This window comes from Thermobia domestica, chromosome 12 (assembly GCF_964235325.1).
Source record: "Thermobia domestica chromosome 12, izTheDome1.hap1.1, whole genome shotgun sequence".
Lineage (NCBI taxonomy): Eukaryota > Metazoa > Arthropoda > Insecta > Zygentoma > Lepismatidae > Thermobia > Thermobia domestica.
In genome coordinates, this window is record NC_137465.1 from 210,242,848 (window position 1) to 210,261,716 (window position 18,869).

The 18,869-nt window shown below is 38.8% G+C and overlaps 1 protein-coding gene across 4 annotated transcripts in view; it reads left to right on the top strand.

Moving 5' to 3' along the window:
• mino (glycerol-3-phosphate acyltransferase mino) overlaps positions 1-18,869 on the top strand; it is a 228,361-nt gene that overhangs the window by 22,515 nt on the left and 186,977 nt on the right. For 2 of the 4 annotated variants that reach the window (XM_081734694.1, XM_081734697.1), the window contains exon 1: positions 17,144-17,342. The exons of the other annotated variants lie outside the window; for them this stretch is intronic. In XM_081734694.1, the coding sequence (XP_081590820.1) occupies positions 17,284-17,342 (59 nt within the window). In that variant the 5' untranslated portion in view covers positions 17,144-17,283. Of the gene's footprint in view, positions 1-17,143; positions 17,343-18,869 lie in introns of those variants that run through there. 4 annotated transcript variants of the gene reach the window in all.

Consider the following 18,869-nt stretch of genomic DNA (forward strand, 5'->3'; position numbering starts at 1 on the left):
TGGGGTCCTTATATCGATCTCCGACCAACTAAGTTTGTGGTGCAGAACATCGTGTTCGTGGTTTTCTCGGGTTGCTTCCGTTTCCTACGTATTCTCATTTCACCAATTTTTCTATTAGCATTCACTTGTTAATAATCTGTCTCTCTCAGCCTAACGGATACAAAACGTGAAACGTTAAACTGAAATATTTCATTTTTGTCTGGTTATTATAATTGTAATCACGGCATCATTACAAGCACTGGCGCAAATCCCGAGGGGGATGAGGGGGACATGTCCCCTCCAATCTTGGAACTGGGGGGACTGTCCCCCCCAATAATCCGATGTGAAATGTGTTTTGGGAGAGAAATGTGATGAGTTGTTTCCGATTGCCACAAAGGAAAGTGAGATGAAATTGATGTCCCCCAGAATAAGCCTCAAATGTGTCGGCCTCCCAAAGTTGAAGATAACTCTGCTCCCCTGATCCTCCACAGCATTGTTTTTCAACTTCACATATATTTTGAACATCGCTAAAAAAAAAAAAAAGTCTTATCCGTCCCCCCCCCCCCCCCAATGTTGATGACAGATTTGCGCTGCTGATTACAAGCATCAATTGATATTGCTCTGATACAAGACACTTTTGATGTTGACTTCCCGTAAATGTCAAGGAGCTAGTTCACCCATAGGGTCTATAGAGAATATGTCCTATTTGGCTAATTAAAATTACCGCTATACAGGTCTGTAAAGACAACACTATTTATCTTTATTTCGTTGTTCCACTTAGATATTTTGATAATTAACTTGTCACAGAAAAAAAGTCATTATAGGGACTTACGAGTTCTAATAACAATCTTCGCTATAATTGCTGAATTTTCATTTCTGTTGAATTTGTTACTTTCTTAATGCTGCTGTAATATTTTAAATTTAAGAGACGTTACGATATATTTTCAGTTATTAGAAAAGCAATTTTTACTCTAAAATTTCCCAAAGAATAATGATAATGAGTTCTATTTCTCATTGTGAGAGTGTGGTAGACTTTTAAACCATAGGTGCCAATATTCTAATGCGATAGACCGTACTTTTTTTTTTCTTTTCTTTCAAGCTCGATTGGTTGGTTGGAGTTCAATCTTCTTTTCAGCAACCAAGCTATATAAGACCAGAACTTAAGAGCTTAAGATAGAACAGCGGGTATCAACCATCTTAATGCGATCAAAATTCAAGGTTCTCCCATGAGGAATCGAACCCAAGACCCCGTGTAGTATGGGCACACATGGCTAACTAGGTCAGCGGGGAAGACTTTTGCAAGCTCGAAAGCTTACAGTCTGATCAGTCTGGTAGAGAGCTATCTGTATTTAAGAAAGAAGAGTATAAGATATTATAATGAGATTTAATAAAGATTCTGGGAGTGATCGGAAAGTAAGGTTACCAAGTCTGCAGTGAAATGAGTTTTCATTATTTCATACAACCAATACAGCGAACATATATATATTAAGTTATTTTTTGACATAGTCTTCATATCGGTTGAGGGACTTGTCGCATCGAGGGATGAGTTTGAAGATTCTCTCCTTGCGTGTTCACCCATTTTGTCACGAAATGTTTCACCTCATCTGAAACGAAGTGACGGTCTCCTAGGTGTTTCCGAAGGACATTCCCAATTCTGCCATTCAGTGCCGTAACGTGATCCTCCTATTGTCTTCAGTCAGGTCCTCTACGCAAACTGTGTTCAAATCTGTTGATGATGTGCTGGGTCGGTCACTGCGCTTCTCCTCCGAGACTTCTCTACCAGTCGCAAACTTTCGTCACCATTGTGTGACCTGCTGACAAGACATTACAGTATCTCCGTAAACTTCTACCAGCCTGCGGTTACATATTTCGCCCACAGAAATCGAATAACTGAGCGGACTTCTTCGCGAGACCAGTTTTCCAAACGATTCGCCATTTGTGTTTACCTACAACTAGCGCCGCAGGTGGCGGGTGGTTTAAACTCTGCACAGTTGCCAACTCCATGTATTACAATTACCTCACACTCCTCCTTCTATAACAGACGAAACTCTAGAAACAACTATGGCCTTGTAACCTTACTTTCAGATCTTCCCTCGTACATGCCAAAAACAAGTGCTGAGTAATAATATGATTTAGTACTTATTTACACTCCGCTTTGCTATTACAAAGTTTGAATTGCGGGTCGGGAAATTATGCTCGCGATTCTCCTTGCCCCCCCCCCCCTCCGTAAGGAGAAGAACTGAGTTCGTGACTCAGACCCTGACCGACTTCAACATAAAATAGTTTTTGTGAAGTGCGTTGTTTACTCGGACATGTCGAAGGCTGAGATGTTGAAGCAGTGAAACGTACTGAAATGTTAATTGCCTATAACTAATTAAACAATGTCATTCATAATTAAATGTAACAACGCATCTATGAAATGAATATTTTATTGAGTGGTTTTACATTTCAATGCACTTATTAACTGCATATTTAAGATCTTTTGTAGTTGTCATTATCATGGCTGTTGGGATTTCTCTAGCTTTTTTAAAAAAGAAAAAAGATTCTTAATGTTTAATTTAGAGGTCGTGTGTGTCACCTGCGTAAATCGCTTTTCATCTGATATTGTTTTAATTGTAAGGTTAATTCATGTAAAACTTTGTTCTGGTTTACTGTTAATACGTAGTTAGAAGTAAACATGTGCAAAACAAGCAATTGCTACGCAATGTTTTCGTAATGCTTTACGTGGTATTATTCCTTTGTTTAGCGTAAGCTCTGAAAGTTATGAATGTGTCTGGAACGAGGTAATTGGGTATATGCACAGATCTTGGTCTGTCCATGTCAGCACAATGCGTTTTCAAGGTAAACGAGAAAAATGAGGTATTAAGTGTTTCGTCGCATGGCTCTTCCACGTAAGGGAAGCACATCGAGACTTTTTAAAATTATTTTTTTGTGTATTTTGTTTATTTTTTTAAAAATTGGTGTGGTGTACAATTGATGGACAAATTGCTAAGTAAGATAGGTCTAATAGAAAATACGACAATGTTGTTAGTGATTTTTTTAAAATACAGATGCGTATGTACGGAACTCTGTCATAGCTAGTGCTGTAGTCCAGAGATTTCGAGGGTCAATGAAAATTGACCAAGCGTGACCCACTCTAACCCACCACCCATCATGGACCACTGTCACTCACTGTTTATTTTCAATAAAGAGTTAATATACTGAATTTCAGCTCCGTAAGTTTAACGGGTTGCGGGATACTATTTTTTTTTTCCACAAAAAATCGGATCCCCACTCCCTCTTAGGATATGTATTATAATAAAGCTATATAATAATATCTCAGTTTGGATTAAGACTTAACTATATACCAAAAGTCATTTCATTTGACATGGCAATTTGGCCGTGTTGATAAGGCACACATAGTTACTTTCAATTTATATATATGACAGTGATTCAAAAATGTATTTTTTCCAGTTCCTCTAAAAATTCACAGGCTGTTTGCCTCGAAAGGCAAGTAGTAGTATAAGTCCTATTGCTATTATTACAATTACAAATATCAATATCCAAAAGTGCTTGAAGTTCTTTTTTACTTAGGTAAACTCATCTCAGGTAAGTACTGTAGACAGAAACAAATGAAAGAGGAAGGGAAATGGAGGCCTTGAAAGTAAAATTAGACAAATTCGCCAGTGTTTAGAAGATGCTGTCTACAATTCACTAAGCAGAATAGATCATGGTGGGTGATGGGTCGCAGTGGGTCACATGCTGTTGACCCCTGACCCACTGGCCCAATCAGAAACTTAACGCACTGATCCATTCCATCTCTGCTGTAATCCTAAAATTTTCATAGGTGTACACTGTTTGGTAGTAATCTGTAATTGGCTTAATAAATTAGATATACATTATATGACAATAGAGAAGACTTTTTTAAATGAACATTGTAAAACAAGTGTATTAATAATTCCATTAAAACACGAAAGCTGCTATGTTGTTTTATAGTCTAGAAGCATTTTATACTATTTCCTTAATTATACTCCTTAGATAAACAATTTAGTTAATAACACAAATGGATGTGGGTACGCAGAAGGAACCAATCCTTCTTAGAAGAAATAGAGAAAATCTCGTCCAATGTAGCAGAAGGAATTAAGAAAATTGTGGTGAGGAGTACAAATATCACAGTTAAACAAATCTTTCGTATTGATATTCACCGATTAAAAGATCACGAACTTGAACAAAGACAGAGCTTATGTAATATTTCCATTTTTTCTTTCTTTGTGTCTTTCTCTTTTAAGATCGCAGAGGAGTAAGAAAAAACTTTTTTTTTTTTTGTATCAGTATACTTGAACAAGGGCTAAAGATAAGGGTAGGAGAGAAAGTAATAGATCTATAATCACTTTATCACTGGAATCAACACTCGATTAAATAAGTAAATTAAACCAAATAAACGAAACAATGAAGCAGAAGATATACTCTAATGCAGCGTTTCCCAACCTTTTTCAACTTGCGGCACACTACTGGTGTTACCTGGATTCTCGTGGCACACTTATAGATATTATTATATGTAAATATGAAACATAGTGGTATTTTTTCTGTGATTATTAATATTCTCACAGGGAAGAAAGCTCTATCACTGCTTTTTTCCTCGTGGTAAATCACTATTCTTATTTTTCATTCTAATTTAAAAATGGAAAACAATTGCAATGAAATATTGGACTCAGGCTGTTAAAAATACGCTGTCTTTTTAAAAACTGTATCCAATCTTTTACTAAGAAGGAAGATCACTAATAAGGAACGAACAAACAAATCTCTTTTACTTTTAAAATACAAATGTAGGTAATTTGTCGAAAGGATTGAATGATATTTTCAATTTTCAAGTTACGAAATAGTCTGCAACAATAAAGAAGCAATAATGGTCATAACAACAAATATTTTTTTCAACATTAGAAATGTACAGAATAGTAACCCGGTATGAAACTTAAAATTGTAGGTTCATAGTGGAGTTTCACAGTAATGTCAAATACAAATATACATTTTCCCCTACGTTTTATAATTTGATTGCTATAAAATTAATAATTTTGTTTCGATTCCTCGCGGCACACCAGCACCCATTCACGGCACACCAGCACCCATTCATGGGACACGAGTGTGCCGCACCGCACCGGTTGGGAAACGCTGCTGTAATGCTTAAGATTAAGCAAAAGGTGTACGGTGTACACCGCTGTATTCCCTCATCTATAGACAGTCCTCGTCGTAGCTACACATCGCACTAATCGTGGGATCAAACACAGTTTAGAAAGTATGCGATCTATTTGAGTAGATACGAGAAGAATAAACAGTAATGTCTAATGGTTTTTCGTTCATAAGCTAAGATCATTCGAACATCGTTTATGTAGCCTATATTTCAAGTATGTAGTACGCCAGGGCCGTTAGCGTGGTCCTGTAATCCAGCACTCGTGGCGAGATAGTGAGGTGGGAAATGGCTTTTATACTGAGAGGGCTGATCTTCCATGATGGTCTAACCACCAGTCGTAGTTCGAAGCCCACGTTAGTAATAGATGCTTTCATTCATAACCTCCGTATTGTTTTTGAGGGTGCAAAATACAAAAACGCGAAAAATACAATATATAAAAGGGGGAGTGTTTGGTCAGTAGTATAGCGCTCACCTCTGGTGCAAGAGGTCCTTGGTTCGATTCCAGGTTATTTGCCTTTTGTGGTGGACAGCATCGTGTCCGTGGATTTTCGTTTCCTCCCGCACTATCACTCCACCAATTATTTCAGAATCATCGTCTCCTGAACGGTGCCCAACTCTCCATGACCCATGACGCGCCCTCCATTGTTTCCATGATATATTCCCTCCAAATCAAGTAGTGGCTACCTTTGATCAATACTTCACTCTTTTTTAATGTTAGTATTTCCCCTTTTCTGCAGTCCATGAGGAATAAAAAGCCTATATTTAGATAATCCAGTAAATATTTTTGTTCAAACTCCCCTCTCTTCCGAATAAAGTAAGAGAGAATACTTCGAAAGTTTTAGCAGAATTCACCAGATTTTTATGATACTTCGGAAAGAAAAAGTGGAGAAAATTTTAATGGATGAAAATTGCAAACTATGCCTTCTACAGATCAGTCACACTTTCCTCAGAATACTTGTAATCATTCCGAGGAGGAAAGAGTATGAATTGTTCTCGGTGAATTACTCTTAGTATTATGTGGAAAAATAAATCGGTTTCAAATGAAAAAGTAAATTCGTTGAAATATCCCCCCCCCCCCTCTTCCAATCGCATATGACGCTGAACATGAGAAAGGGAAAGCTTATGGATGTTATTCAATACCACAGGGGTTCCATTTAATCCTCCTTCACAAATCAAACACTACCTCCCGTGAATAATTTAATCACACCAATTAGAGAAGATACGAGCTAATTCCAATGCGCTATTCTTAGTTTCAACTGAAAGTATAAAATAATTTTACACGGAAAAGCGAATTAGTCGAAATATTTCTGAGTTAGAAAGAGGAAAAGAAACTGGTTAGGACATTATTTGAGAAGAAATTGTGTTATTAAGGATGTGATAGAAGATATAGTAGAAGTTAAAAAGTAAGTGTTATAGAAGGGAAGTACCTAGGTAGAATAGTGGAAATAGTTAAAATGAGGAAAAGATATCAGTTAGGACATTATTTGAAGTTAGGAATGTGATAGAAGGTATGGTTGAAAGTAAGAGTAAGTGTTTCAGGAGAGAATAATACTGCAGATAGTTAGAAAGAGGAAAAGAAAATGGTTAGGACATTGAGAAGAAATTGTGTTATTAGGGATGTGATAGAAGATATGGTAGAAGGTAAAGAGTAAGTGTTATAGAAGGGAAGAAGAATACTGGAGATGGTTAAAAAGAGGAAAAGAAACCAGTTAGGACATTCTTTGAAAAGAAAGTGTATTGTTTGGAATGTGATAGAAGGTACGAGTGTTTCAGGAGAGAAAACTACTGCAGATAGTTAGAAAGAGAAAAAGAAAATTGTTAAGACATTATTTGAGAAGAAATTGTGTTATTAGGGATGTGATAGAAGATATGGTAGAAGGTAAAGAGTAAGTGTTATAGAAGGGAAGAAGAATACTGGAGATAGTTAAAAAGAGGAAAAGAAACCAGTTAGGACATTATTTGAAAAGAAAGTGTATTGTTAGGAATGTGATAGAAGGTAAGTGTGTTTCAGGAGAGAACAATACTGCAGATAGTTAGAAAGAGAAAAAGAAAATGGTTAAGACATTATTTGAGAAGAAATTGTATTATTGGGGATGTAATAGAAGGTACGGTAGAAGGTAAGTGTTGAAGGAGAAAAGAACAATACCGGAGATAGTTAAAAAGAAGAAAAGAAAGTAGTTGGACATTATTTAAGAAATTGTATTATTAGGGATGTGATAGAAGGTAAGAGTAAGTGTTGAAGGAGAACACAAATACTAGAGATAGTTAAAAAGAGGAAAAGAAACTGGTTAGAACATTATTTGAAAAGAAATCATGTCAAGAGCGATGCGATAGAAGGTGAAAGTTGGGGAAAGAGAGGATTGTGATTGGACGGTGCTGAAGAAGTTAATTCTTACGTTAAAAGGCAGAGATTACTTTAACATTGTAGAACGTTGAAGTTCCCAAATCTCTGGCAGGTGACCTAACCGAACATTTATTATTATTATTATTATTATTATTATTATTATTATTATTATTATTATTATTATTATTAATATTAATATTCCAAAGATTGTGTGAGGTCTTAAAATGAACGTTGCGTTGCAGTTGTCATAGGTCTGAAGCCAGTGTTGGGAGCTCTGTTTGATATGATCCGTGTATTTGTATTGAAAGGATGCGAGAAGGCAAGAGAAAGACCCGTAATTGACAATGTATTCGAATTCAGATAAACGGTGTCATCGTGGTGAATGTGGCGAGACATCATAATTCCCTCTACATTGTGTATCACTTCAATCCTATTTAAACCAATTGGCCTGCTCTTGTGGTGTGTTCTCCAGTCTGCTGCCTTATCAAGGACATTTTCAGGCTTCAGAAGTTTTTTTTTTTCCCTTTCTTCCATATTTCGCAGTCTCTTCTTTAAATTAGTGAATGGTTTCTATAACAGCGAAATTAGAATGTTTCATTTTCAATGCAGGCTTCTTTTTTTTTTTTTCCTTTGCTGCGGTAGTTTTCTGCAACCGCACAATTACATTTTCCGTTTTTTTAAACTCTGTGGTTTTATTATTAGCTCATGGCAAAAAAAAAAAAAAAAGTTCAAAGATGAGACTTCCCGATGGATAGATCTCATGATAAAATGAAATATTTCAATTTTACGTCCCACGATTATACCGTGTAGGCTAAATGAGACGATGATAATAAATTAAAAAAATGGTGGAATGAAGAAGTAGAAGGAAACGGGAGAACTCCGAGAAAATTCACGAACAGGTGTTTGTCTACCACAAAGTTCATTGACGCAATTTGGGATCGAACCAGTGACTCCACGTCTCAGAGGTGAATGCTCTATCACTGAACCACCGCGGCCCTCGATCTAATTGTACAAAATGGTGGAAATTGTCATGCGTAGTTTTTGACAAACTCGAATTTTTTTTTTGAAATCTGAAGAGGGTCACGGTGATTTAGTGGAAGAGCCCCTGTCTCTGGTGCGTAGGGTCCCTGGTTCGATTCCAGGCCAAGTAAGTTAGTGCTGGACAACATCGTGCGCGTGGGTTTTGTTGGAGTACTTCCGTTTTCTCCCACACTTTCATTTCACCAATTTTTTCATTATCACTCGCTTGTCTTAATCATCTGTCTCCTTTAGCCTAAAGAGCATAATGATAGAACGTTAAACTGAAACAAAGAAATCCTGAAAATTGTACGATAACCAGGCTACGTATTCAGAGATGAAGCTTTTCATTAAGATAGTACGCGATGTATTAGTTAATGCGATATAGCACAAGATTGTGATATACAGGGTGCGGCACGTAAAACCGGCCCGTCGTAATATTCTGGTATATTGTATTTTTGGCAACACTTAAATAATCTACCTTCCTACTAGGGATGGCCACAAAGTTCCGGTTCCGGCGGAACCGGTTCCGAGAGGAACCGGTTCTTGGAGATCCGGTTTTCAGAACCGGTTCTGGAACCGGTTCCGGGCCTGGATCCGAAAACCCGGTTCCAGAACCGGATCTTAGGAATCGGTTCCATACCTGGATCCGAAAACCCGGTCCCAGAACCGGATCTTAGGAACCGGTTCCAGATATGGATCTGAAAACCCGGTTCCAGAACCGGATCTTAGGAACCGGTTCCAGATCTGGATCTGAAAACCCGGTTCCAGAACCGGATCTTAAGAACCGGTTCCAGACCTGGATCCGAAAGCCCCCAAAGACCCGTAAATGAGGAATAAAGATCACCTTCAAAAATAATGCAAAGAGGACCATGCGCTTGTGCCTTTCTCGCCCAGACACGCTTGTGCCCCCAGAAAAAAATTTTGGTCCACCAGTGGGTGTTTAGCCAAATTAGTTGGCCAGTTTGCCTGTTTAACCAATGAGTTTGCAAGTTACCCAGTTTATTTAGCCAAATGAGACAAGCTGCCGCCGCCTGGGCGCCTGCCTGTCGCTTCCACAATTTCATCTAGCATACTGTTCACAGCTTGCCAGCAGCTCGGTTTAGCGTAGGGATGGTCACAAAGTTTCGGTTCCAGCGGAACCGGTTCCGCGAGGAACCGGTTCTGTTTCAGAACCGGTTACAGGCCTGGATCCGAAGAACCGGTTCCAGACCAGGATCCGAAGAACCGGTTCTAGACCTGGATCCGAAAAACCGGTTCCAGGCCTGGATCCGAAGAACCGGTTCCAGACCAGGATCCGAAGAACCGGTTCTAGACCTGGATCCGAAAAACCGGTTCCAGGCCTGGATCCGAAAAACCGGATCTTCTAGAACCGGATCCGTTCAGACCCGAAAACCGGTTCCACTAGGAACCGGTTCTGGCCATCCCTACTTCCTACCAAGAGATGGCGTGTCGAGGTCGGGTCGACTTACGTGACCTGCAGCAGTCACGTGCAGCCGCAGCCAGTGAAACTTGTCGAAACCAGTTGAGAAAAAGGCCTCGTTGTGTTAAGCCGGGTGAGTGTCAGTGTGTGATAATGCCGTATTCGATACCCGAGCGTGTTGCCATTGTTGAAGGGTTCATTCTCACTGGATCTTTTGTGAAAACAAAGAATCTGTTTCGGGAGAAATTTCCAGGACGTTCTGTGCCAGCAAAAAGCACCATTCAGGAATTGATTGAAAAATGGCGGCGTACAGGATCGGTTCAAAATGCTCCCAGGAACAGACGACCATCTGTCTGCACACCTGAATTAAAGATGCAGGTGGAGGAGATAATGACAAGAAGTCCTCGAAAGTCAACTAGGAGATTGAGTCAACAGGTTCATGCGAATGAGAGAAGTTGCAGACGTGTTTTAACGGGACTGAAGTTAAAACCGTACCGGATAAGTGTTCACTTTACGGGCCGGTTTTACCTGCCGCACCCTGTACTTTTAAATTTAAAATTTTGTGCAACCTTAATATTGTGGAAAGATGAGACATATATCAATTGATAAAACACATTGAGCTTAACAAAACGATAACAGTAAGTGGCAATCCTCATGCGTAGTTTTCGAGAAGATCGACAAAATACAATTTCTGTGGCGATAGAAAGTGTACCGTTCGTTGCCAACAGATTTGTGTTCTATTGAAACAAATTATTTTTATATGTATAGGAAAGGGGGGCAAGAGTACGCAAATTTTAATTAAACTTATATATTTTGGTAAAAAATAGTTACGACGGAAAACTTTTACATGGAACACAAAACTTGAACTCTCCTTTACAAAATGTGAATTCAACTTTTATATACCTCTATTCTTAGAGGAACTAGAACTCATAAAGTGAAAACATTCAAATTCGTACTCTTGCCCCTATATGTGGGGCAAGAGTACGAAATCAAAGGGGCAAGAGTACGCACCCAAAAGAGCATTAACAATTATCACAGATGAAGGTGCCTACTCCTTTTTATGATGTGCATTGTTCATGCCACCATTCATGGCATCTTGCGCACTTGATCCAGTCTTCTATTGGTGGATCACTGTAAATGATATTGCATAATGGACACTCGTATACTATTTCCTCACTGACCTGAGGAGTTGTAGCTACAACTTCGGTTGTAGCTTTCCTGGTGCAAGATGATGATTGCCTTTGCTCTTTGGCGAGCGCCGTTTCGAAAGTAAGTTCTGCTTGAAAGGAGAGGATGTCAGAATCTCTGATTGACTTCGAGATTCAAGATCTACTGGTTGAGTGCTTGGTAGCAGTTGGAGGACTGACAACCACCAAAGGAGTGCATGATGTAAATGGTCCACATGGGCCTCTGCTTACCTCCAGTAAAGATCTAGTTTACTGTTGAAGGTTTGGTAACCGATGAACGAGCAGCCAGCAGAGAAGTGTTTGATGTGGATAATCCGCATGAGCTCCTGCTTGCTTCTAGTGAGAATCCAGTGTTACTGGTTGAAGGTTAGGTAACAGATGAATGAGAACGAGCAACCGGAAGACGAGTGTTAGAAGTAGACAGTCAGCATGAGCTCTTGCTAGCTTCTAATGAGGATCTAGCGTTACTGTTTAAAGGTTTGGTAACAGATGGAGGAGGACGAGCAAATGGCAAAGGAGTGTTTGATCTGGATCACCGCATGGGTCCCTTTTTACTTCCAGTGAATCATCCGATGAACGATTTGGGGCTTTATTCAGGTCTGATGCTTGATTTGTTGCTTCAGGAATGCTTTCGTCTTCAGACCTGGCTTCTACATTTAAGTCTATCACATCCACAATAGAAGGAAGAAAATCTTCAGTGAACACATCTGGATTCAGTAGGACAACTCCAGATTCTTGAAGGCTGGATACCAATGGTTGCAGCTTTGTAGTCATCATCATCATAGGTATTCTGCCTTTATTGGCAGGTCACTTGCCGCAGCTGAGAAGCTTCCATGTTCCACGGTCCTCCGCAAACTTCTTCGTCTTCGCGTATGATCTTTGTTTTTATATCATCCATTAATTGTAGTCTCCTTCGCCCTCCCTCTCTTTCCCGCAACCATACCCTCTAGGACGTCCCTCATGATACAATATCTTCTTAGGCAATGTCTCAACCAGTTTCTCTTCCTCTTCCTAATAATATCTAAAAGTATTCTTTTTTCGCCCACCATTTCTAACACACTCTCATTCGTTTTCCGCTCGACCCAACTAATTCTTTCCATTCTTCTCCACACCCACATTTCGAAGGCTTCCAGTCGATTTTCATCACCTTTACGTAATGTCCACGTTTCCGCCCCATACAGTACAACACTCCACACGAAGCATTTTATGAGTCTTTTTTGTAGTAAGCCTCAGTAAACAAACTCGCAACTTGTAATTATGTGGGATGGATGATTTCTCATCCATTTATGACACAGTTGAATACCAGGATTTCATCGGGTCAAAAAAAGGAGCGATCTAATAGTTTCAAATTGTGACTGGGATTTGGTGGTAAATTCAACATCACTATCCTATTTTGCCTTCAGAAATCAATCGCTTCGATTGAAATGTGAGAGGTCTGATTGCCAACAAGTAAAAATACCTTTTTCGTAACCGAATTTGATCGCACATGTTGGTGTAAATAATATAACCATTCTACGAAAAGTTGAGTTGATGAACCAGAATTAGATATTCCCACAGAACCTAGCGGCGAGCCATCGAATAATTCTTGTTTCATTTGTTTTGTGTTAAATATCTGGGGAATAAAGGAACCAGATGCACTCACCATGAAACAGCTGTTACGTTAACTCCAAAATCACTAGATACAGTTTTATTCAACTGATTTTTAGTCGACTTTTGGAACTTTATGAGGAACCGTATTTATTCCAATTTCGTACATGTAGATATCCCGTGGAGAAAAGCAGTTTTGTCTTACAAGATCTTTTAGACAATTAAAAAAAATCAACTTGTGGCTTGCTAAAACCACGAGCTCTCCCCAGACCAGTCTTTGATGGCTGTGGCAAAGCAATTGTTAAATGTCTACGACGGAAAGACTCTGTCCAATCTCTTTCTGCCATTCAATTCACACGGCTAAAGGATATGGGGCACCTAGTTACGTTCAGCAAAATTGTATGCCATTCTTCTTAGATCTTTTAAAGTCAATTCATAGAAGAATTGATCCAGTAATGTGATATATTGCACTAATTCGTTCTCCATTTCTTCGGTAAATAGGCCTACTGGCTTTACTGTACCTAAAGACGTTGCAGATCCATTGAAAAAAAGAAAAGAAAAATCCTTAATTCTCTTTATAGCAGTAATGGGAATGCATAGGATACAAAAAAAAAAAAAAAAAAAAAATCAGATATTTAGACCCTTTATAAAAATATATTTCCAGCTTATTCCATCAGCTACAGAATGCTTGTCACCTACGAGGGTAGCTTGAAAACTTCTCGACCTATCCTTCATCAAGCTACATATTGTCAAATGTTAGGTTAGGTTAGCTTCATATATCTGTATAGAATCCCATACCAATCATTGGACTGATACCGCCTTATTCAGAATCGTTTTAACGTATGATTACTAAAGAACTGACTACTACAAGAAACATACGGTAGTCGAACTTTTTAGTATGGCACTAATCACGCATCAGAACGACTCTGCATAAGGCCCATTGAAATTTATTACTGAAGACTACTGACATTTAAGATAAAAGAGGACAAAGCGTAGTACTTCTGAAACCTGAATAAAATAAGCAAGCGTAACGTTATTCAATAACTGCAGATGTCACTATCTCACTCGTTTATCTGTTTCGAAAACTCAAACACCACCTTAGATACTGTTATGTAAGGAATGGTATTTAGAATAAAAAATTATCTCTCGTACATAAGAAAATATCAGGATTCTTCAGAATTCTTAACGTTAGAGGCTACATATGGGAACCAGTATTCGTAAAGTTTGCCGTCACACTCTATTACAACGGAATCTACATTCTTTTTTGATTGTTAATTCTAAATCAAATTGGATTCTTTTTCATAGAACAGAAGGGGCAAAAGTACGCACGCGTACCCTTGCCCCATAGGTATCTGCGTACCCTTGCCCCCTCACTACACAATTGACTTTCCCGTGATGTTGTACAGCCAACTGTTGGAAGAAAGTCAATTTACTCCATGCTGTCAAACAATGGATATGTTAGAAACTAACGTTTTATAGTACTTTGAAATAGTTATAAAATTGTGTAAGTTATTTATTAACTACTTATGTCCCAATATTATATCAAACTATTAGAAAAACATAAATACTAACCTAGATAGCGTGTAGTTTGCCGCAGCACACTCAAACTTGTTTAGGTTCTAGACGGCATTAACATCAAACTCCACGTGACGCATTATTGCCATACGCGAATATATTCACCTGATTTTAGGGAATCGTATCCTTACCCCCCACGTACTCTTGCCCCCCTCTACTCTACTGTATATCTATGTTAAAAAAAAAAAAAAAACACCTTAACCAGCAGCTTCTACCTACTGTACCTCCTAACAGTGAGATATGTATTCCTCACAGTGACGCATACATTTCTTTCCTTCCCTTAATATTCAAGTAGGCAAGACCGTAACTTGTGGGGAGGGGCAAAGGGTATATTTTAAAACAAGCAGTTCTACGCAGTTTTGCATCACGCATGTGGAAGTGTTTTGAAACCTACAAACGATAATGATAGCTTCTTGAAAATCATTATAACATGTCTCGAAGACTTGGATCTATTTTCTATGGCTGTTACCTTGAAACAAAGGCGCAATTATCTCATGACTGGGAAAATCTTCGCCCAGACCCAAAAGAAAGCACGTCAAAGTCGCTCAAACGTTAAAGTGGTGCTTATTGTTTTCTTTGATTTTTCTGCTGGTGTTCATTATAAATACGTCTCATGTAGCCAAACCATCAATAAAGAGTACTATTTAGAAGTGATGAGACGTTTGAGGGAGTGTGAGAAAGAAGAGACGGAAGCTTGGAAGAATGGAACATGGATACTCCTAGACATCATTCGCCGCTCCTCATTAGGGAGTTCTTAATGAAGAACAATACAACTATTCTACCCCAAATACTTTACTCGCCTGATGTGGCAGTTATAGACTTCTTTCAAGTTCTCAAATTAAAATCCACCCGAAAGCATCCGCGTTTCCAATGCATAGAAAGATAAATAAATTCGCTGCGAGACCCCCAGGCGTTCCATAGGAATGCGCACGAGACAAGATTTGTGGCTGTCTCGTCTCGAAAATGTGCTGTAAAAGTGATGTCTCGACTCGAAAAATGTATATTTCTCTATTGGAAGAGCCGTGTCTCGACTCGAATTTTGTCAGGAAAATCCTGTCTCGACTCGTCTCGTGCGCCGTTCCAGTAGTGGAAGGTGCATTGGGATGGAAAGAGATAAATTTGAGTAGTTCCACAAGTGATAAATATTCGTACTACTATATTAAGAATTTTCTGGTGAAACCTCCTAAAAGTCGGCATTTATTCCAAACCGTCCCCCTTTGTGGCTACGTAGCTCACTTCCTGTGCGCGTGGTGCTGGGTTCATCTCAACGGCGATACTAACATTTGATAAAATTTGAGTAATGGTTTAGTCGTACGTCATCTGTCATATAGCCTTAGGTATTTTTCGTTAAAGTAACTTTGTAAGTCACATTACAGAAACACGATTTTATTACAGACATCTGTACACTTATTATTTGCATCTAACTTTAGTGATAGCTAATGTAGTTGTTGACATATGTATGTTTGAAAATGGGAGTTAAGTGACTTTTAAATATCCAGTGAAGAACGTATGAAAACATCAAACATTCAGGTCACTTTTTTTTAAAGCAGCTTTCTGGGTAACCATGCTTCTAGGTACACGTCTTATATAGCCTCGCTGCTGAATGGGACGTTAAACTCAAAATCAATTCAACTCACCTTTTTCAGCAGTGCTTTATCCACTCTCCTCGATTTCAGGGTGGAATTTAATACTCTAGGGGGAAATCATATTAGTTACCTGCATGGTACACCTAGATCTTCAAAAATTTTGGGAGAGAATTCTAGAACTTGGGGATGGAGTTTCTTTCCTATCATATCTGGATAAAATACTGTTAAAACCCGCGTCATATCTGCGTTAACCTTTTTTAGTCATGAAACTCTATTTTTATAAAAGGGGGGCGCGGTGGCTCAGTGGTAGAGCGTTCACCTCTGGTGCTTGAGGTCCCGGGTTCGATCCCAGCCTCCGCCAAGTGAACTTTGTGGTGGACAAACACCGTGCTCGTGGGTTTTCTCGGGGTTCTCCCGTTTTCTCCCACTTTCTTCATTCCACCATTTCACTCATCTCTCATCATCACCGTCTCCTTTAGTCTAACCGGCATAACCGTGGGACGTAAAACTCAAAGATTTCATTTCTTTTTCTATTTTTATAAAAGACGACACATGTAGTAACTACCAAAAACTGCCACCACTACAGAATCTATTTTAAAGAAAACACTTAAAAACAAATTGATTAAAGGTTCAGAAGATATTTCACATTTTGACTGAGGAATTACACAAGAAGAAATTTGTTGCCTCTTTGCTGACAACTGATAACCATATGGAATGTAATTTTTAGTCATTCATAGTCAACCTTAAAACATAGTCAATATTAGAAAATATTTTTTAAATTTCATGTTCGGTTAAAGTATGTTCCCCTATAAAATTTCTCATGTCCGAACAGGCGGAATTGAGGAAACTTCGTTAAATATTTATTTTAGTACGAGAGCTTCGAAGGAGTCATATAATTTACGTACGCGTGGGTTCCTAAGTTCGTTCTTTGTTGAAGTACAGTCTGAGAATAAATGTGAAAGTAAAAATGGAATTAGTAGATTAATTATGGATACTTTTATTATAATGTAATCTGTAATTGTATTCAGATACCAAAGAAGTCAACTCTCTGTCAGTTTTTTTTGTTTTGTTTATTTGTTTAAAAGCGTAGGTAAGAACAATCAAACTGTAAGATAATTAGGGTAATTATGTCGTATCTGTTTTAGCGTAAAAAAGTTGGAATATTAGGGCAGGTAGTTGACCTGAGATCCAAATCCTAGCAGCTCTCGGCGATGCTCGGCTGGTCAAGGTCACGGCTGGCCGAAGTTGTACGAGCGCGCGTGCAGCCGACAGAATCCAACACAACACAACACAAGAGCTGAAGTTGAGGGATTCTCGATGGCGAAGTGGTGCTGACAACATCGGCATTGGCAACCATTGCAGTCTGTGTGAAGCCAGTGTGAAAAGTGCGTGAGTGTGTTTTTGTGTGTGAAGTCACAATGACAGGTCTCGTGGAAGCTGTTCTGGTTCTGGTAATTCTGTACTGGCTCAACAATAGGTGAGCGAACTTTTTTGATGACGTGCTTTTATAACTACGTGGAGAAACACAAATGAAGCACGGAAAGTGTTATTTATTACGCTGTAATAGTATTTATGTTCGTAACGACTATAAAAACCCTTTTCACAGCGTTATTTTTTCTTTCTTTAACAATGAAATTAGCGTTTGTTTATGATCTGAAACAGTTTACTGAAATTTATTATGTATGTGTGACGTTTATTATTTTTTATTAATGCAGTAATATCAACAGATGTCACCTAACATTTAATGCAATGACAAAATGGTATTTATAAGGCGTGTTTGGCTGGCTATATCGTATCAGAGGAATAGTAGATTGTTTTACTCGTATCTTTTCCCGGAAATTAACTGAGGAATGTCATCCTCTAAACAAAATCAGACTAAGCGTGTTTGTTGTCAATCAGTTCTCGAGTTCAGTGTGAGGTGACAGCTCTGAGCTGCAAGGGTAAAAAGAAAGTGATTATTATTACTGTTATTTTGCATTTCGAGAATATCCAATTAGGTTTAGGGCTTACGCTAAGCAAAAACCCTTGCATATGGTATCTATCCGTAACATGGGCGCAGGGGGGAAGGACACTTTTGGCTCCCCCAAATATTTAAAGGTGGGGTCCTCGCCCTTCCAATATAATCCAATCGAGTAAAGTTGCAGTGAAGTTCCCAAATTTTTAAGTTGAATTTGTTTTATTGGCTTTAGGCAAATTTGACTTTTAAGTCGTGAATTTCGCAGCGGAGGAGATGAAGCGGAGTAGCGGACCGAGAACTTGGGGGGGGGGGAAGGAAGAAGAGGGGCCTCATCAAACAGTTGATAGAAGACGGCTGAATATGATGATGTTCATTGTTTGGCGCCCCCAATATTTTCTTCAAGTCGGCGCCTATGATCCGTAATATAAACCAACTTTATGACTTTAAGAACTGGCAAGACATGGTGACTCAGCGGTAGGGTACTTACTCTTGTGCGAAAGGTTTCTAGTTCAATATCAGATCATGTGAGTTTGTGGTGGGTAACCTTATGTTCGTGGATTTTCTCGGGGTTTTTGTTATATCCTTGTACGTTTTCATTCCACCAGTTCATTGATAACAGCCACACACAACAGTAAAAGTTCTGTTTATCGGACCCCAGGATACGTATGGATTCTATGTATTTTGTTACGCAGAATCCAAATTTCGAAACCCCAAAACAATCGACCGTGTCAATTCTTTTTTATGGGCGAAAAACTTGAGCGATTTTGCGTAGGGAGAATACACGTAAGATAGCCATGAAAAAAAAAAAAGTTCTTTGCAGTGGACCCTGGGGTGTGGATTCGATGTATTTTGGTACACAGAATCCAAATTCGAAACCGCGAGACGATCGACCGAAACCCCGATTTTTTTTTAATAGGCAAAAAAACTTCAGCGAATTTTGGTACGTAAGACAGCACATACGTTTTTTGTCCATTAAACAGAATTGAGACGCTCAATCGTCCTGGAGTTTCGAAATTTGGATTCTGTGTAACAAAATACAACGAATCC